Source organism: Rhinatrema bivittatum, chromosome 17 (assembly GCF_901001135.1).
Source record: "Rhinatrema bivittatum chromosome 17, aRhiBiv1.1, whole genome shotgun sequence".
In the NCBI taxonomy this organism is placed as follows: domain Eukaryota; kingdom Metazoa; phylum Chordata; class Amphibia; order Gymnophiona; family Rhinatrematidae; genus Rhinatrema; species Rhinatrema bivittatum.
Genome location: NC_042631.1, coordinates 2,334,847 through 2,355,989, shown reverse-complemented (window position 1 = coordinate 2,355,989; position 21,143 = coordinate 2,334,847). Strand labels below are relative to the sequence as shown.

The following is a 21,143-nucleotide window of genomic DNA, read 5'->3' as shown; positions in this document are numbered from 1 at the left end:
TCTCAAGAGCATTATCTGCCAGCATTTGCTAGAGATCTGGGAGAAGCAGAGCTGATGCCTGGGCCCTCCTTCCTCCTCACGTCTTCCTCGTCGGATCAGTCAGAAGCCACCAGTCAGAGGCCTGAGGTTCAGCATGCGGCCCCTCGCGTCATGTCTTCCAGCAGGCCTACCCGTACCAGGAGCCCACCCCTCTCCAGTTTTGACAGGCAGCTCTTGAACGCTCATGCTCAGCAGACGGACCTTTTCAGACAGTTCTGCCATGAGCTGGTGGTGGTCCACAAGGACATGGCAGATAGCATGCGCGTCATTGGCCAGGCCATGGCTGAACTGACAGGGCAGGTGAGCCAAATGTGCCAGACCCTGAATGAGATACGGGACGGGGTGCAAGCTTTCAGTCTGAGTCCCGAAGCCTCTCAGATGAGCCTCCTGCAGACTCCTTTCTCCAGGGGCCTATCAGAACCCAGCATGGACCTGAGGCAAAGCCCCTTAGAAGAGACCCCCGTGCGCACCACGCGGTCACGAAAGAGGAAATATCACCTCTAAGTGTCCTTGCTTTCAGCGAAGAGGGCTTAGAGCCAGGAGTTAGGAGTGGAGTTTGACCTGGGGGGGTGGGGGTGGGGGATAGTGAGAGAGCCTGCCATGTAATTTCTCTTGGAAAACTTGCCAGTTAACGTATGCACGAATCAAGGGGAGGGGTAAAAACGTGTGCCTTTCATATGTACCCCGCCCTGCTGAAAGCTCAGGTGGTGTCCCCACTAAATAAGAGTGCAGGTGTCTTTCTCCCCCCTCCCCTTCAGGGCATTTCATGGGTCCTTCTGTGCCAGATTTTCCAAAAGCTGGACTCTTGCACTTAATTAGGCAGAGCTTTGACTAAATTGGGTCCATTGACTTTTAGTTTATTTATTTCTTTGCAGTAATTTACATTCCTCCTATTTCCAGAACTTCTATTCTAGCTCGAATGCAAGAAACCTAAATAATAGTTAGACATACAAATTATATATATCTATATATGCAATCTTCCTTTACTACTGCAGCAGATCCAGGATTCTAAACTTTTTAAAATATCGTTAAAGGCGTATTTATTTCAGCAAGCACTCAAGCCTGAGAGAAAATCGACTGCTCACTGAACTGAACCAGCCCCCTGAAATAAATACGCCTTGAACGACTTCTTAAAAAGTTTAGAATCCTGGATCTGCTGCAGTGATAAAGGAAGATTGCATTATGCCACAGTAAATTGAGATACGCACGCCAGAAACCATGATAGCATGGGTATTACCAACTCCTCCGCCGACTTTATTCTGGTGTCCCCCTGGTAGTGCCACCCAGGTACATTCATTCTCAATAGGCGGTCAGAGTCATTGCACTTATTGCCCTGGAAAACAGACTTAGGAACCTCAAATGTCTGTGTCCTACCTTCATCGGACAGACACATGGTTTCCAGATGGGGGAAGGGAACAGCTCTTACCGTCCATGTGTCCTGCTCTCTATCGCAGCATTTTATGAGTTACAGTTGCAGAGTTTCTGTTGTAGCTAATATATGTTACTTTGCACAGCATTCCCCGTGGCTTAACCACAGATCTCCACAAAAAATAAGTGAACCAAGAAGACTGCACTCTGTTGCATTACATAATCAGATGCTGGTGAAATGAATTGTGTTTTGAAATTCTTTCACATTTAAAAATCGACAACAAAGGAGTGAATATTCCGAGGCTGGGCATGCTGCTGAATACACCCAGATAAGCATTCACCCCAGAAAACCCCCATCCTGCCTCTCACGTAGGCGATAACTTCTCTTAAGGCTAAAAATGTATCGGGCTATATGAAGTCCACTGAATGCGCTGGGATTTGAAACTTAGCCAGACAAGTGGCGTTGAATATCAGCTTCAAAAAATCCAAACGTGCTTTAGAGCAACCCCGAGAGATTCTTGGAGCAGCTGTGCACAGGCTCTTGGGGGAGTCTTGTACACACTACATCTGGGAGACAAATGGCAAACCCCTTTTTGTTTTGGGCTGAGAAGTTCCTCCTGCTCCATGGTGCCATGAGCCAGCCTTCCCAGCTACACAGGGATTGTGCCCTCCTGTGGGCCACACCCCTGCTCTGTGGCTGTGCACGGCAAACGTATCTCCTGCCTGTTCATTGTAGGCATCCTGAAACAGGTTGTGAGCCACTGCTGTAACACACTATCAGTTTGGGCAGCCCACAGGACTCGCCATGTAAGTGATACATTAACACATACACAGCATAAGAGTAAATCCTATGTAACTATGTGAAAACAATCAGCAAAATACATACTGTAAATAATAAATCATTAAATACATCAACATAGATATTACTACAAAAATAAATAGAGCAAAATAATTAAGACTCTCACTCAAATTCCTTCTACATCACTCAAAAACCTTCAATGACAACCCCTACCCCCTTCCCACTCTCACTAGGCAGGAAAGGGGTGTGGCAGGATAGCTAAACATAGTAGGAATCGCGAGCACTAGGACTGATTCCCTCCCCAGGGACTGTGAACGCTGTCCTGGGGAGCAGAAGAGCTGAGCTCAGGTCACTCATGGCAGTAGAGAGAGAGCTGCCACTGCGCCAGCCCAGCACCTGAAGAAAGGGCAAGGGGGCTACTATTCCTCTATATAAGAACACAAGAACCTGCCATACTGAGAGGCTTGTGGGTGCAGGAAGTCCACGCAGCAGTGTAGGCCTTTGCCCTCTCCCCCCGCAGCCAGAGACCAACTCTGTACTCGGCCGGGCTGAGCTCTCAGGTAAAGAGTAAATATGTAAAAAGAAGGGGAGTTAATTTTAGGGATTCTATTCCCCTTCTGGTCTCCGAGCTCGGCTCACTGATCCATTCCCATCTCAGGGGGAGCTTTGGGAGTCGTAGCAGCTTGGTGGGTTGAGCAGCCTTTTTGGCTAGGCCCAGCTCTCAGGCTTGCTTAGACACCACGTGGTAGGCCGTGGCGGCGTTCACGTGCTTTTCTATGCACAAGTCTGTTTGACATCAGTTTGCACTTATGCACCCGGGTGAGCACTTAGGTGGGTGCTCAGGTGGGCCGCTTATTGGGCGTCTACATTTTTGGGCATCTGTAATGTGCACTTATTGGACAGAGCTTTTTTTTTTTTTTGAGTACATGATGTGGGAATAGGACCGGAGGGGAAACTGCCAGAGATGTCGTCTGGATTTGGGGCTCCCCTAACTGGTTCATCAGCAGGTGAAGGTAACTCAGTGGATGCATGACCGACACCCCCTAGTTTTGGTATAAGAACATAAGAAAATGCCATGCTGGGTCAGACCAAGGGTCCATCAAGCCCAGCATCCTGTTTCCAACAGTGGCCAATCCAGGCCATAAGAACCTGGCAAGTACCCAAAAACTAAGTCTATTCCATGTAACCATTGCTAATGGCAGTGGCTATTCTCTAAGTGAACTTAATAGCAGGTAATGGACTTCTCCTCCAAGAACTTATCCAATCCTTTTTAAACACAGCTACACTAACTGCACTAACCACATCTTCTGGCAACAAATTCCAGAGTTTAATTGTGCGTTGAGTAAAAAAGAACTTTCTCCGATTAGTTTTAAATGTGCCCCATGCTAACTTCATGGAGTACCCCCTAGTCTTTCTACTATCCGAAAGAGTAAATAACCGATTCACATCTACCCGTTCTAGACCTCTCATGATTTTAAACATCTCTATCATATCCCCCCCTCAGCCGTCTCTTCTCCAAGCTGAAAAGTCCTAACCTCCTCAGCCTTTCCTCATAGGGGAGCTGTTCCATCCCCTTTATCATTTTGGTTGCCCTTCTCTGTACCTTCTCCATCACAATTATATCTTTTTTGAGATGCGGCGACCAGAATTGTACACAGTATTCAAGGTGCGGTCTCACCATGGAGAGATACAGAGGCATTATGACATTTTCCGTTTTATTCACCATTCCCTTTCTAATAATTCCCAACATTCTGTTTGCTTTTTTGACTGCTGCAGCACACTGAGCCGACGATTTCAATGTGTTATCCACTATGACACCTAGATCTCTTTCTTGGGTTGTAGCACCTAATATGGAGCCCAACATTGTGTAATTATAGCATGGGTTATTTTTCCCTATATGCATCACCTTGCACTTATCCACATTAAATTTCATCTTCCATTTGGATGCTCAATTTTCCAGTCTCACAAGGATCCTTCTGCTTTTTTTGGGGTGGAATTTTTTCAAGGGCTGCAGCCCTTTCTTCAGGCACAGTCTGCAGATCTGGCCAAACCTAAAAGTTCAGGATCACAGGCTGTAGATTCCCGCATGCTTGGTGCCACAGGTAAGCCGGAGTACATCTGGACCTGCTGCAGGTTACCCTGCTAGGGACCCAGATAGCACGGATGATGAAGGCCATCCTTATTCCCTGGAGGATGGGGAAATTCCTCCGAGGTTGGAGCTGATCAGAATGTTGCATTTCTTTCATAGAGATGAGTTACCGTCGCTGATCTCCCAGACATTGAAGATGCTGGGGGTGCTGGGTACTGATTCCATGTCTGAGCCAAAGAAAAATCCCATTTTAATTTCTTTGCGTAAAGCATCATGTTTCTTCCGCATTATGGATGCTATTCAAGACTTGATGGATCTTGAATGGGGCACCCCGGAAGCTAATTTTAAAGGAGACAAGCCTTGGAAATGCTGTACCCCTAGATCCGGCAGTGAGAGAGCAGTTGTGCTTTCCAAAAGTGGATGCATGGGTGTTTGCCATCACCAAGCGGACTACTATCCCTGTAAAAGGGGGACCAGCATTGCAGGATAGGAGAATTGAGGCTATCCTTAAGCAGGTCTTTGAGGCAATGACAAAGAATTTGCAGATAGCCTCTTGCTGCTCCCTGGTGGTTTGCACTTGCTTCTCTCTCAGGAAGTTGATGAATCTGGTTTGAATTACAGGACAGTAATGGAACTGGCACCCGCCTTTTTGGCAGATGCGGGCTACAACTCGGTCTGCACTTAAGCCAGAAGGGTGGCTTCGGTGATAGCAGCCATGCATCAGCCATGGCTGAGGAATTGGTTGACCGATATAATTTCAAAGTCTAATCTTACAAAATTGCCCTTTAAAGGGTCACTCTTGTTTGGGAGTGGGAAAAAAATGGCCAATAAGTGGGGTGAGTCCCAGGTTCCTCAATTACTAGAGGATAAAAAGCAGGCGCCACGCTCTTTCGGGACAAGAGGTCATGCTAAGGGTTTCAAAAGCTTTCAGCCCTACAGAGGAGCGGCTTCTCAGAGGGCTTGACCTTTGGTTAGGTCTCAGTCCTTTCATCCCAGGCAGCCCAGACAGGGTGCAAGTTCGAGCAGCAGTGCTTCCTGACTCCCACAATGAAGGTGTTCCGACCCATCCCTGGGAACAGGAGCTAGGGGGTCTCCTCTCTCTTTTTTATCGGAGGTGAGTGGAAATCACGTCAGTGAGTTCTGAAGATGGCTATGCTCTGGAGTTTCTCGTTGTTCCTTGGAACGTTGTCATGGTGTCTCCCTGCAGCTCTCCACAGAAGAGACAGGCAGTAGAGTGTACATTGTCAAGGCTCTTCAGCCTGCGAGTGGTGAACCCAGTGCCCATGTCACAAGTAAATACAGGCCGATATTCCATTTATTTAGTTGTATCCAAGAAGGCAGTTCCTTTCGCCACATCCTGGATCTTAAGGGAGTCACCATCATTTGCAAGTGACTCGTTTCCGCATGGAAACTTTATGCTCGGTGATAATGGCAGTACAGTCAGGGGAGTTTATGTCTCTGGATTTGTCAGAAGCATACCTGCATATTCCCATCCAACTGGAGCATCAATGGTTTCTGTGTTTCACTGTTTTGGGGCAACATTATCAGTTTCAAGTGCTACCCTTCAGTTTAGCCACCACACACAGAACCTTGTGGTCCACCCATACTTAGACGACTGGCTACTTCGGGCCAAGAGCATGAAAGAGAGTTTTCAGGCCTTGCGCAAGGTGCTGTCCTTGCTACAGGAACTAGGTTGGGTGGGGAACTTGACCAAGAGCAATCTGCAGCCATCCCAGACACTGGAGTATATCTGTGTTCATTTCGACATGAAGCAAGGCAGGGTGTTCTACCAGAGAGCTGCATTCAGAAACTGATGACACATGAGCAGCTATTGACAGAAACAATATGCCCAATGGTATAGTCTTACCTAAAGGTGCTCGGGTTGATGGCAGCCACCCTAGAGGTAGTTCCATGGGCAAGGGCGCATATGCATCCTCTTCAGTGCACACTGCTTGAATGTTGGAGTACACAGGACTACTCAATACGGCTTCACTTACCGGTGGAGATGAGCATCCATCACTGGACTGGCTTGCACTCACAACAGGGGGGAGGCTCACTGTCAGGAGTTGATAGCTCAGAGGCGCTGGAGCACAGAAGAGTCTCTCTGGAGCATCAATCGGCTGGAAGCCTATGCCATTTGGTTGGCATGTATGTGCTTCATCAACTGCTTGCAGGGTTGAGCGGTCCGAATAATGTCAGACAATGCGAAGACAATGGCTTACATCAGTCGCCAGGGAGGAACCAAGAGCCAGCAAGTTTCAGGGAAAATAGCCCAACTCATGGAATGGGCAGAAGAATCTTCAGGAGATCTTAGCCTCATACATTGAAGGAAAAGACAATGTAAGAGCTGACTTTCTCAGCAGAGAAAGTCTGGATCCAGGAGAATGGGAATTGTCAAACGAAGCATTTCAGCTCATGATGGGCCGCTGGGGCCTCCCGTTTCTAAACTTGCTGGCAACATCACACAATGCAAAGGTTCCTCGCTTCTTCAGTTGCAGGAGAGATCTGTAGTCTTTGGGCATCAATGCCTTCATGCAGGAGTAACTGGAAGGCAAGCTTCTATAGGCCTTTCCCCCACATCCCATGTTCGACAGAGTGATTCGGAGGATTGAGAGATACATGAGGATATGGTTCTGGTGGCGCCAGATTGGTCCAGGAAACTGTGGTATGCAGATCTGCAGAGGCTCCTGGTGGACTCTCCTCTCTGATTATCGGTCCACAGGGATCTGCTGCGGTAGGGGCCTAGTCTGCATGAAGATCTGACTCGATTTTGTCTTACTGTATGGTCCTTGTGAGGTCTTCATTAAACAGAAGGAAATTATCAGGTAAGTAATAATTGCTCCTTTCTGACCAGTTTTTCCATTCTTTTTCAAGAAATGATCTCAGAATTGTTATTGTTAAAGAATATTCTTAATCTTGGGATTGTTTGCTAGTTATTGGGTGAATTAAGGCTCCTTGGCATTGGCACAGCCTTCCCCATGCTCTGAACCCCCCAGTATGATTGTGGTAATCATTTTTAGCAGCTAGCTTTCATTGACATCACCATTCCCCTGCCACGCCCCATTCACATTCCCCAGCATAGGAACGAAGTGAGGTATGATAGAGTTGCAAGGTTAAAATGGGTCACTTTGCATTCTTATCCCGGTCATCACTGACCCTCTTGGTCACTTGGGGAAAATAACTGTCACCATGCAGTTCACTTCTCATCCCGGTTCTGTCACTAACTTGGTTTTTCCTTAATCAACTCACTTTGCCTTGGGTAATAAATGTTAAGAATGTAAGCTCTCTGGGGCAGGGTCTTTTCCTGTATGAGTATTTTGAACAGTGCTGACAACGCTGTAATAAAGTTATCAGTATTCTGACCTTATCAGTATGTAGAATTATATCTAATTAGGTTAATCCTGATTTGCTTGTAAATTCTAAACTGTTGCTTTGAACAACTTTAAACTTTTTGTTGGAATAATTCTTAAATATGGTGCGTTCTGTAGACTGTGGAATGGAATGGCTGGTCAGCTGCTTTGTGAGGCTGGATACATTTGTGCTAGAGTAGGAAAGAGCCTAAGACCTGCAGTCAAAGACAGAATCCTTAGGCAAAGAATTTCATGGAAACGAAGCAAATGAGATAAAGCCCACGGTTCCCTGAGGAAGACATTATGAGGGTTATTTTTTTTAACATTGCAAGTTTCCAAAATTGAAAGCAGACTTATGTGCAGAAGCTTGCACACACCTTCTAAAAAGTAGGCAGAAATTATTTGCAAACATTTACAGGACTACATTTGAAAATCCAAAAGAAACTTGGCCCTTGGGAAAGTGTCCACTCACACTGGGTAAACTTGTGCTTCCCGACATGTTGGGTGGGCCATTTCGTAAACATTGTTTTACCCGCAGAAATACCTTTGCAAATTACCCACTCTGTGTGTGTGTTTGCGATGTTAAATCACCTGTGCCTGCTGGCCCCTTCCGCACAGTGTGGAAAGCAGAGCAAGGTCTGGGGATCTGTGCAGTGATTGCCTGCAAGGACGTAGAGAATAGTCCTGGGTGCATCTGTCTAGGCAAGGCCTCCAGGCTGCAGCAGCACTGAAGACTAAAGTGGGAAGTGCATCCTTCTTTTTCCATTTAGGTTGGGGTTTCTCTGCGAGAGCTTCTGACAGGCCTGTTTTTCAGGACATCCACAATAAATATTCATCAAATGTGTTTGCATGCATAAGAGTCTAAGAACAGGACAAATGTATAACTTAATTAACCCAAAACCCAGTCCTGCCAGCAGCCCTCAAGAAGCAGAGTTGAAAACACTTGATCTAGAAATAGTACTGCATATAGAAGGGGAAATGATTCTGTATTGAAACAGCTGTTTAGCTACTACTATGTGATGTAATCTAGCCTCACTGAATCTCCCTTAAATGTCAGGAGGGGTGATTTACTGTTCCGATGCAGATTCCCATAGTCCATGCTAAAGGTTAAGTACCCGTGCTGAGTTTTAAATCCAGTTTCCTCCTGAGTTTTTACACATGTAACTGCATCAAAGTTCGATTAAATATCATCTCTATCCAGCTATTTTATTGATTTTTCTTTTCATTAATTTTATTTTTGGCCAATTAACATGAAACCCTTTCTCCACATCTTCCATGGAAGACAAAAATTACTTTTTTTCACCTTGTTAAGGCAGTCATGCCATTTCTGTGCACCCAGTATGTTGATGTCTGTGCTTTAACCTGCCCGAGGCAGCCCTCAAGTGTCCCGAGCTTGTTTCTTCAGAAAAAAAGCATGTGATTTAGTAGTTGGGCAGACTTTTGGCTTCCTGCCCAGGGCATGCCTTGTCTTCCGGTTTTCATGTCTTAAACTTTTCGGTGTGTGCGTTTGTTTATATAACAAAAAAAATACCTCCTCATTTTCAATGTGTATTTTTGTTAGGAAAGAGGACAGTTTTGTGAATGCGCTTCTAAGATACTGAGAAATCTATGAAACAGAATATGTAAAGCTTTATGATCAGATGTCATGCTGCACAGTATTGTAATCCCTACTATTGTTGATAAGATGATGTTGCCGATGCTGGTGTGGTGTTTATGAAGCATCCAGGGTTACCCCCAACAACCCCTCTGTTATGATGTCAACAGGGGGGGTAATTCTGCTGGGGCATCCTCTTTGCAAGAGCTGAAAGGGGTAAGGGAAATCAAGACATGATTGGCATCTAAGATGGTAATGAATGCAAATTCATTGTACAGAAACCATCACATTAATTGAATTGTCTCATTAGTAAATAATATCAATGTAAAAAAAAAAAAGTATTTGTGATAAAGTGAATAAACTGCTTTAAAAATCCATTTCATAAAAGAATAAAATGCCCCAGGGCAGGGCCAGGTTGAAACAATAAGCTGTGAAACATGACTCGTTACAAAAATTGTCATGTCTGGATATTTTCAGCACTGCCTGTCGTGGCTGTTTGGTGAAATTTAATTGCTCTTGAATTAAGTGGGGGAAATTAAATACATAAAAATCTTCCAACAATGGTAAACCAATTCAGAATTAAAAGAGAGAAAGTTCAATGCAAGAAATTCTCAGGACACAAAGAATAATTGGAAATAGGGAGGCTATCGTGAGAGTTGGGTAGAGAGTTCGACACGATGCAGACTACTTTTGTAATCGGCCCCCAACAAAACAAAAAGAAGGGATAACCTAGGAGAGTTGGGTAGAGAGTTCGACACAATGCAGACTACTTTTGTAATCGGCCCCCAACAAAACAAAAAGAAGGGATAACCTAGGAGAATTGGGTGGAGAGCTCGACATGATGCAGACTACTTTTGTAATCGGCCCCCAACAAAACAAAAAGAAGGGATAACCTAGGAGAGTTGGGTAGAGAGTTCGACACAATGCAGACTACTTTTGTAATCGGCCCCCAACAAAACAAAAAGAAGGGATAACCTAGGAGAGTTGGGTGGAGAGCTCGACATGAGGCAGACTACTTTTGTAATCGGCCCCCAACAAAACAAAAAGAAGGGATAACCTAGGAGAGTTGGGTAGAGAGTTTGACACAATACAGACTACTTTTGTAATCGGCCCCCAACAAAACAAAAAGAAGGGTTATATCTAGGGAAGAAGCAGTCCATGAACCACCTGACAGTGGCCATTGCTTCTGAGTGCTTGCTCCTGCCTTAGGGGTGAAAGTATTCAACCATTGCCCTTATGAAATCTCACAGACAATTCAAAGGTTCCAACACGTAGATGCCAATCTTTTCGAAAAATCAAATTGTACTTAATGACAGGATTTCTTGGTGCATCGCGAATGGCTGAAGCTTTGCAAGCTCTTTAACTTTTGGGGTTAATTTATTTAGCTGCTTCTTTTTCAGTTGTTTTAACTGTTGTCATCTTGGTGGGAACATCTCATCCAAGAAAAGAAAAATTGTTGGTAGGCAAAAGAACTTGTGTCCAGGAAGCTGCAAAGTGCATGCATGTAAATTGGGGGCTTGGTAACAGACACGAAAAGGGGCTGCATAGCACAAATCTGAAACCCTGACTACTGTCCATTCGTGCATCTTTCGCAGGCATTCATAATTCAGTCAGCTTTTCAAGAAATCCATCTGACGTGGGTACTTTACTCACCTCGTGGCTGGGGAGCATTTGGGAAATGTAAATATTGATGGGTGCGATTGTCCAGGCAAAGGGGCAGGGGACGGGCGAGAAGCACATGTTAAAAGTAGCTGGGATGCAATCCTATGGAATGGAAGTAGAATCACAAACAATAGGGCAGGAAGATCAGTGACTGAATTAGGAATATGGGAAAGCTTGTCGATTTGGCACTGCTGCTGCTTATTCAACCCCTTTTTGTGTCTGTCCGGTAAACGCAAATGACTTAGCTGGCGCATACAGGGTAGCCAGATGTTTTTAAATGCTTCTCCAATATACGTCTTGTAGAGACTCCAGTGGTTCTCTGAACATCCTTTCTGTATAAAACGCCTTGTCTGGGCTGGGTAGCACATTTTTCTGCTAATGTAATTATATCCTGTCTTTTAAGGCCTCTAGGACTGCCCAGAATTTATCTTGTATATGCTGGAAAACGTACAAATATCTCCTTGCAGTATTTTTGTTAAGATAATAAAATCTACAACACTTTAAACATGCACTGTTGTTGGATTTTTATTTTAAGAAATGGACAAGAAGGGATAGGTCTTAAATTGCAGCATTGGAGATGTAGGCCCGAGGTGGTGAAGAACTTTCTTACTGTGAGGGTTTTAGGGACAGGAGTTGGAATTTGGCCCTGGAGGATGTAAGGGAGATTTCTCCTGCATAGGGTAGGTAGAGCTGGTCCTGTGGATGAATTTTCACATCAGATCCCCACTCCCCAAAAACACATCCTGAAATTTCCTTGCCCACCTCGGCACTAGTCTGGTGCTACGGCCATGTTCACCAGTGACAGCGTTGTTTGTTTGCTGTAATATAAACAAATGTTCATTGAAATGGGAACATTGACAGAAGCAGTGAAACCTCCACTCGGCCCCCTTCCTCTCCTCCACATGCGTACTTCCACGCTTCCCATAACCCTGGTAGAAACTGCACTGATTGGGCAAGCTTCAGATGTTTAGGTATTGCAGATATTGATTCTATGACCAGGGCTCCTGATTGCGGTTCAGATTTCTCATTTCTCAAAACTTTCCAAACCGCTTAAAAAATAAAAGAATTAATCGTGAGATGTTGCCATGAGCCAGTGTTTGGTTCTCAGATCTTTGTAATCTCAGGCTTTATTAAACCACCTTACAGGTTGTAAAGAATGGTGTCGGGGAATCTGGAAGCTTTTGTTATCCATGGCCATCTCTGTGCTAAATATGAGGGTCTCACCTGCATCACTACAACCAGCAAGTTGCTGGACCTATTTCCTACCTGACCCTGTGCCTGGTGTGGTTATGGAAGGATTAAAGCTGATCAGTCAGGCTCCTGTTAGGTGGCTCCAGGGTCAGATCTTGCTATACTGGGATGGCAAAGCACAGAATGTGATTCCTTACAAACACAAGCTTGTTCTGCTTTCCAGTACGTATCCAAATGCTATGTGCATACCTTGTCTTGCATTGGCAGTTTGAAAGGGACTCAAAATTGCTGCTCGCCTGTTCACTTAATTTGAAAGCAGATAAATATTTTCATGCCTACCATAGACGTGTTCCGAGTTGATCAGTATTTTCTTGTGAGTCTTGTCAGTTTTAGAGGGGTAAAATGATTTAGTTCCTTTTAAGAGCAGGAAGGGTGCAGTTGGCATTGGGTACCCGGAATGCTGTCCTGGATAGGGAGGGCTGTGTCGCACACAGCTGGAATGCTGTCCTGGATAGGGAGGGCTGTGTCGCACACAGCTGGAATGCTGTCCTGGATAGGGAGGGCTGTGTCGCACACAGCTGGAATGCTGTCCTGGATAGGGAGGGCTGTGTCGCACACAGCTGGAATGCTGTCCTGGATAGGGAGGGCTGTGTCGCACACAGCTGGAATGCTGTCCTGGATAGGGAGGGCTGTGTCGCACACAGCTGGAATGCTGTCCTGGATAGGGAGGGCTGTGTCGCACACAGCTGGAATGCTGTCCTGGATAGGGAGGGCTGTGTCGCACACAGCTGCACTGACTGGGTTACATCCTTGGAAGAATGGGCAGACTTGATAGACCAGGAGGTCCTTTTCTGCTCTCGTCTGCTTTGTTGTTTTGAATCGCAGCAGCTTTTGCCACCTTGGGTTCCTGCCAAATTTGTATGCACCCTTTCCTTTTTTTTTTTTTTTTTGACCTGCTTATTCCTCATGTCACCTTTTTCTTCCAGCTCGCTTGGATCCTGGTGCCATGAGCTTTCATTTGCAGCTACCCAGAGATTTTCTCCTATTTTCATAGGCCCTCCCTCCCTCCCGCTGTCATTACAGTAAGTGTTGTAAGGCTCCTTCCAGACCCCTGAATCCTCTGCCAGGCGTCACCCTTACTGATGACCAGGACACCCTTCCGTCTCTTCCCCCTAGGGGTTGTATATGCCGCCTTTGCAGGGACACAGAAGACCTGTTCTTGGATTGAAGCAGGAGCCCTCTGCAAGACAGCAGACAGCGCTGCCCTTATGCACTGCTCGGGGACAGGGACGCCCTCGTCTGGTGTTGGAACAGTGGATCTTTTTGCTTTGACCTGGACACTAAACTGAGCCAAACCCACTCCAGATGTGTAAGAGGTCCACAGTCCCATGGTAGCCCATTCATCCTGCTCCCCCACCACCACTCCAGACTCCAGTCCCAGGCCAAATTGAGTCTAGCAGTTTGCCAGATTTGATATGGTGCCTTTCTGTTATATATTAAATTACAGGCTTGCATGTTGTGCACATTGAGTTCCATAAAGCCTGTTTTTTGAGGGGAGAAGGAAAAGGAGGCCACACAATATGTGGATGCACTTCCTGAAAGGCCTGCTGGGTGGCCATCATCAGTAAGGTGAAAGGTTATCAGATGGTCATCAGATGCTTACGCTGGTAATGCTTATCCCTTCAGGTATGTGGTTATTTCCCGAGAGGAGAGGGAACAGAACCTGTTGGCTTTCCAGCACAGTGAGAAAATCTACTTCCGAGCATGCCAGGATCTCCAGCCGGGGGAAAGACTTCGAGTCTGGTACAGTGAGGATTACATGAAGCGACTGCACAGCATGTCCCAGGAGACTATCAACAGAAACCTGACTGGAGGTGAGACCTTCTTACCCTCCTCACTGTCTCTGCTTCTTGAAACTGGTCCTCGCCATTTTAATGCAAACTTGTGAATCCTGCAGCTGTGGTGCCGGGGGGATGGCTGTCTTCTCAAACCAGTACCTGTGAAAGAGTCACCTGCACAGCATCCTTGCACCACTGTGCTCACAGATGGTGTTACAATGCAGTCTAAGGATTTGGAATATTAGTTGTGACAAAGCTCTCTTCCTGAGGTTCCTGGAGCTTTTCAGCCCAACCATGGGAATATTTGCACTAAAATATCCTATAACACAAAAAAATAGTAGTAATATTTAAGTATGCAAACTGTCAGAAGAGTTTGAGTGGTGCTAAAGCTCCATATAGAAAAATACCTGGTGAAAAACAACCAGGTTGTCGGGTTTTTGTGCTGCACTTGGTGTGTCTTTCAGCTGTCAGGATTTAGAGAGTTACGCGATACTGTTGGGTTGTTTCACGCTTCAGTTTGTAAGTGGGCTGCACAGCAAACACTTTTATATTTAATTCAGAAATCTGTTTGCATCTCAGCCATGTACAGTATGAAGATGTAGGATAGCATCACGTCCTAAGAGAAGGCCGTACCTCATGGCAAGAAATGGGATTCTTTCTAAGCTGTCACTTCCTTACCTTTGACCTGTAAGAATACCCCCAGAGCTATGTGCATTATTGGCCTAATAAAGGGGAATCACAATCTACAGGAAGTTTAACTTTCTCCAGAACCAATATGGCTCTTATCGACCTCTATGAGACACTTATTTCATGTACTTCAGGACCATCCATGCTCAGATTTCCATCTACCAACACCGCAGTAAATGAGTCTTACATTGCATTTCCTGAGAGTATGTGTACTGTTAGTTTATTTCTTTTAGTATCATTTCAATTTCCCAAATTGCTGCATAACATGGGCTAGTGACCAATTGCAAAAAAGAAATGCAAATTAGCATGAGACTTGTTACATGGTTATATAATTGGTTGCCCTCAAAAAAAGGTAATCAGTCCCACACCATTAAATTATCAATATCCACAGAGAGTCAAAAAATGGTGTTCTTTTGAAACTATATATATTACAATAAGTAATTTTTCCAACACATTAATATTTTAAAAACCCACCCAAATATTGCACAACCCATTTGGGACCTAGTTTCAACAAACCAAAATAATCATCTTCCTCAGAGGACCCACACAATTAAAAATACCCTTTACCAAAACATACCCAATACATACAAAATAGCCCCACGTTCAATACAACATTAAATATCAATACATAATTTCACAAAATGTATAAAGATCTAAATACAATATCTTTTATATTTCACAAGGCTATAAATACAATATCACTTGTGTTGATGCATTCATATAATACCTAAAAACCAACACATAATAGATTAGAAAACCCCTGTTATTCAGATCTTATCCAATGCAATATTTAAATAAGGCACATAAATAACCTCATATAACACCCATAGAGTTACAATATAAACTTACCCAAAATGTCTTTACTAACTCTTTTCACCACAATGATCTCAGACACCCCTTATAAACAGATCATAATCTAAAAAACCAAAAAATATTTGCACAATTGACCTCACAGCCATCTTATTTTTACAAACTACATCTACTATACGGTTTCTCGTTTTTTAAATTACAAACCACGAATTCCCAATCTTCAACACTGCCCACTACACATTCTACTCTATTTCCACAAAATCATCACTCAACTAAATATCAAAGATGTTTCACTGCAAATCAACCCACCCCAATAGCGTCGCTGAAAGATCTTCACCATCAACATCCAAAACCATAGTTCTATCGTGAAAATGTCAACACATGCGTATCATAGACTTTTACTGCATACGAAGCCTCCCAATCTAAATGCACATCTATTTAAATGTTCTCATGAAGTTCACAAATCTTTCTACAAAATAAAAAGGACTCTGATAACCCAACATACCACCATTTCAAAAAAGTTTTCACCAAAATCAATACAGACTTACCTACCGCATCTCCAAAACCAGCAATCAATGCTCTAAAGCAAATTCTCCCTCAAAGAAGGCCAAAGGTCCATAAGAGTCTCACCCACTTTCTGATAAAAACAGGAACAAATTAAAGTGTGCGTATAAACAATATAATTATATTTCTCTTTGCCACCGCATGTAAATCTTCCAAGCTCCTTCATTCTGTCTGCACTATTACAGACTTCTCCCACACCAGCGAGCACCAGGAGTTATCTAGGGCCACTCATCTTCAGAATTACAGAATAATAACAATAATTTATAAGCCATCTTTCACAACAAAAATTGCACCAAGGTGGTGTGTACCAAATAAACCAAAGAATGTCCAATAGTGCTAAAAATACACAGTCAATATAATGCAAATGATGATCCATGCATAATCCAATATGACGAGAAATGACAATAAGTCGGTAACTTTTAAACAGGCGCAAGGACGCACTTGTGCACTTTCGTTATCCCGCACCCAGAGTCACGTTCATTTTATAACATACATGTGTATATGCGCACATGTTATAAAATAGCCTGACCGCACGCACACGTGCATGCAATTTTAAGTGGACATGTGCCCGTGCATGCAAATCCCATTTCTACCACTTAAGTGAGGGGATTTTAAAAGACACGCATGCCAATGTCATTGCCCATTTTCCCAGTTCATTCCTAGTTCACCCAGTTAAGGGATAGGCCTTCCACACCCACCTAGCCCTCCTTCTCCCCCCCTGTTAGACCTGCTGATTAGTTTTTTGGTTGTATGACTTGCATTCATCCATAGCAGAAGTAAAGTTATGTGGCGGGGACCCCGACGCGCCAGTGCGCGTAAGTATTTATGTGCAGATTTCAAGGGGAAATCCAGGAACACCCACGCCCCGCCACGTTTTTTGGAACTTTTTATTTGTGCGCATAGTGGTAAGTGTGCGTGTACTTGGGTGGCTAAAATCTGCTCAGCGTGCGCCAGCCCAACCTATGCGCGTATCTCGTGGTTTTGGCATGCGCTGGGCTTTTAAAATTCACCTTTAAATGTCTAAATAATAATGACAAATCATAAAATAAAAAAGCATATAATAAGTGATCAAAAATAAAATAAATGGCAGGCAATTGCTGCATACCGCTGAAAAATTCTACATCATATTAAAAGGGCAAGTTTTCAGGCTTTTTCTGAAAGCGTCATAATTAGACCCCAATCTCCAATTACAAGGGAGCCAATTCCAGAATATAGAGGCTGCTGATGGAAAATCTCTGGATCTAATTCTAATGTGCTTTATAATTGTGCAGGATGGACTTCCTGGCTAGATCTCAAACAATGGGTGGGCTCCTACATAGATTCCAGTCATCTGGTTATATACTCGGACCTGATTTATTGCCCATGATCCGACAGTTAATGGAAAAAATTAGAAGTAATACATTATATGATATGGGGGTGGGTGTTCAAAGTAGGCTAGCTGCTAACTCCATAGGTAGGTGGCTAGATCGGCTCTTTTGAAACCTGCCACAGCTGAGTAGTGAAATCTGAGCGGTCCTGGAGGTGTGGTGAGGTCAGGGGAGTTAACTTAGCTGGCTAGTGTTAGGTTAAGCAGCTATCCCTGTGCTGACTGAAACTAAATTTAGAGGTCCTTTTCATAGAAACGCAGAGACTTGTCGGCACGCAGGCAGCAGAGATGCCTGTCTGCTGACAGTGTGGCGCAGAGATCTGGTGAGGAACTTTGACATACTGGGAGGAGAAGCTAACAGAGAACGTAAGATGCTGATGTTTGTGCAGTGCATCCTAAAAGTATACAGCCCCTCCTCTTATTTTCTGGTTTCTTATTCTTGTCCCAGTGACAGTTCATCAGATTCACTCAGATCCTTTGCTCTTCTGCCTTCTCTTTATCAGGACGTATTCCTCAGCTTGCTGGGCTTGTAACGCTCCTGAAGCACCAGCACTAACCCATCCACTATGCAGCCTTTTGGCTTTTCCTTCTTGGTGATACTGCTTCCTTCAGACCACTCTCATGCCACAGGTTTACAAAGTGAATGAAATGGTTCTAGTTCACAGGGCTTCTGCCAGAGAGGGGCGCAATATGTCCCGCGCCATACTGTTAGCTAAAAGCTGTTCAGCCTCACGATCTGCAGTTGTCTATTTAGCACGCGATGGATGATTGCACGCGGAGCAGCTGGCAGTTCTCTTCACTCCACTGTTATGATGGTGGAAGGCATGGTAGGAGATGGAAGTTAGTGCTAGATTAGAAAAGACAAAAATGTTGAATAGTAAACGGTATGTAGTTCCGAGAATGGTTTTCCGACTCTGAGCTGGAACTTGCTTTTGGTAGAAACGCATACAAAAAGATGGGTGTAAAGTAGTCTCTATTTCTCTTGGTAAAGGGTTTCTCATACTTTAAATTAAAAATAAGCAGGTACTGTTAGAGTCCTTATTTATTTAATGGCCACTTAACACACACAGGAATACTGCTGCGATATCTGTTTGATGCTAGGATATTCTATTTGACTGGATCCTAAGGTGTGGACAGTTTTTCTGGTAGAAGTATTGTTTGTATGATGGTCTAATGGGTCACATCCACTCAGGGCTGAAAAAGCTACAGAGGTGACCTAGTCAGCACTTCCAAGTCATTGGTTACCACTCATTCATTGCCAGAGTGATTAACAGTACTTTAGGAAATGAATGCATTGCAGGCTACCTTCATTTTCTGTGCCTCTATTCTACAAAATCCCTCGCTAGTCTTCCCTGTATGGAGTCAAATATTCCCCTAAACCAGCCTGGATATCTTCTTTGCAGCATAAGAAAAAAATGCCTTGTGCCATATATCTCCAGGAAGTCTGCAGAATAGACGTTGCCCTACTGATCTTTTATTTATTTTTATTTAGTGACTTTTCATGTCATTTAGAGCAATTCCTTCACAATGATTCACTGGAGGCACAAAATATAAAACAGTATAAAAGAAATAAAAATTAGATCAAGTACCAAACATCTCACTTAAAATACAATTTTGCATAATAAACACAATAAATAATACATTAAAAATTTCAGATATTCATATCTGTAAACTATGAAATAAAATGTCTAAAAATCTTAAAAGAACCACAATTTCAAAATATAGAACCAGTAAAATAAAACCCATCTATCAATCCAGCTTTGAGATTAGTTGAGCACAAAGAAATGCTTAAATTGTCTTGAGATGGAAACTGAATTGCATAATTATCACATTAGTTAGATTCTCCAAACTATATGGGATGCTATTTTCAAAAGATTTCTCCCCAGGTGCACAATGGGAAGAGTCCCTTGCCAGTCAGGGCTCCCCTCTTCATGGAGCGAGTTTCAGACTACAGAGCTGCTGCGAAAAATGAGAAGGAACAAAAAAAAAACAAACCTGAATTGCTTGATTACCCCTGTAAAATTATCTCCTTTCCATTACTTTTGCACAAAGCAATTCACCTCCTTGGAAAGGTGATCAGATTACAGTGACTGTGACTAGCGCCGCAATCGCCGACGTGTCCCAGCACGCGACACACACGAGGGTTTGCAGTCTGAATAGACCTCCCGTGCATAAGAAGGAGAAGACCTCCATCCCCCCAGCCATGGACAGTGGTGACCTCCCCTAAGAATAGCACTGACCCCACCCCTGAGGAAAGCTTTCAAATTCCACCCCAATATCATCTTTTCAAAACAAAAAAATTACCCAAAATGAAGTCGGTTGATTTGGGACAGCAGCAGTCCTGAGGATGTCTGAAGCTTCTTTACAAGGGAGAAGACTTGCACAATGGACTTGAATCCAAGCTGTCATCCTTTGAGTAGCAGGTAAGGAAGCTCAGCTTTTCCTTTTTCCTTTAATCGTTTCTTCATGGAGGGCACTAGCTCTCTTCTTTTATTTTCGACCGCATTGCACTGCTGCAACTTGCACCTCATTTTGGCAGTTCTGGCCTGGGATAGTGGAATCTGTCTCAGGATAGACGGGGAGGTAATAAGTAATGTTACAGACTGCAGATGGCCTTCATCCTGTCACTGCAGAGAGACGCCAGGCAGCTCTCCGGGACTTTGCTTCAGGGGTAACTTCTGACTGAAAGAGAATTAAAGGGACAGTATAGGTAGAAATGATTTGGCAATTGTGACCTGCTCTAATTTAAGTATTTTCAGTGCCTAATGTAAAGCCTTGTATGTGCCTATTTTTGCCATTCCCTGGCCTTTAAGGGTGCATCCATTTTTATATGGTGAATGCAGCTGTGAGCACTCTTCATATCAGTGTCGCTATAAAAGGCAGTAACATAAAACAAAAACCAGAAAAGCAGCCATAGCTATAATTGAAAAGTAAAAGTTACAGGGACTGGTCCTTTTGGTCAGGCCCCAGCACTGTGAGGATGAAGGCCAGTCGGGCGTAGATGTGCCCAGGCCATGGAAGGGTGGCAAGGTGACTGCGCTTCCTCTAGAGGTTCTCAGAGCGACCTGGGTGTAATGCAGGGAAAAGATATTTTAAAACCTGAAAGGTACAGAAAAAGCAGCACAAAATAGAGACACTGAACTGTTTTTTTTTTCTTTTCTTTGGTGGAGCTGAAATGTATCTTATGCAGCTGCTCAAATACAAACATAAAAACATAGAAGTCAATATTCAGCAGCGCGGCAAGCAAATAAATTGTCATAGATATTCAGATCTCGCCAATTAGGCACTTCACTGAATATAAAGTGCTAGTTATCCAGCTAACTTTAGGTCTGCTCTCAGGCATGACTGGACTGCCATGCAATTTATCCACATAAGTTTATTTGGCTAGAAAGTTGTCAGGATAATTTGGAAAGAGTGTGGCAAAGTTTTTAAGTCCTATAGTTTGGCTAAGCCCCAGACAAAACTTATGAATATGGACCTCATACATTATGGCAGCAGATAAAGAGGGTAATTTTGAAAGGGATTCCTGTGCATACACTTGCCTGCATGTTTGTGCAGAAGTTTATCCAGTCTGAGTTGGGGTAGAGTTGGCGAGGGTTTTTTCTATTTATTAATTTATTTATTTGTTTATTTTATTTAGATTCTTTTATATACCGAAGTATAGCAGGGTGCCTTCACTCCGGTTTACAATGTAACCAACATCATACATAAAACGCATTCATAACGAACATATTGAAATGTGTATAGACAACTAGTAGCAATTCGGCATATGTCAGAAGTGTGAGG

At 43.9% G+C, this 21,143-nt stretch overlaps 1 protein-coding gene and 1 long non-coding RNA gene across 7 annotated transcripts in view; one reads left to right on the top strand and one right to left on the bottom strand.

Annotated features, from left to right (window-relative positions):
- The window catches only part of PRDM11 (PR/SET domain 11), a 73,638-nt gene that overhangs the window by 37,613 nt on the left and 14,882 nt on the right, over positions 1 to 21,143 (top strand). For all 6 annotated transcript variants that reach the window (XM_029582957.1, XM_029582958.1, XM_029582955.1 and 3 more), the window contains one exon: positions 13,779 to 13,966. In XM_029582957.1, coding sequence (XP_029438817.1) covers positions 13,779 to 13,966 — 188 coding nt within the window. The remainder of the gene's footprint in view (positions 1 to 13,778; positions 13,967 to 21,143) is intronic.
- LOC115079402 overlaps positions 16,699 to 21,143 on the bottom strand; it is a 31,442-nt gene continuing 26,997 nt past the window's right edge. The window contains exons 2-3 of the long non-coding RNA XR_003853282.1: positions 19,662 to 20,039; positions 16,699 to 18,204 (exon numbers count right to left, since the gene is read on the bottom strand). This is a non-coding gene — a long non-coding RNA (uncharacterized LOC115079402). The remainder of the gene's footprint in view (positions 18,205 to 19,661; positions 20,040 to 21,143) is intronic.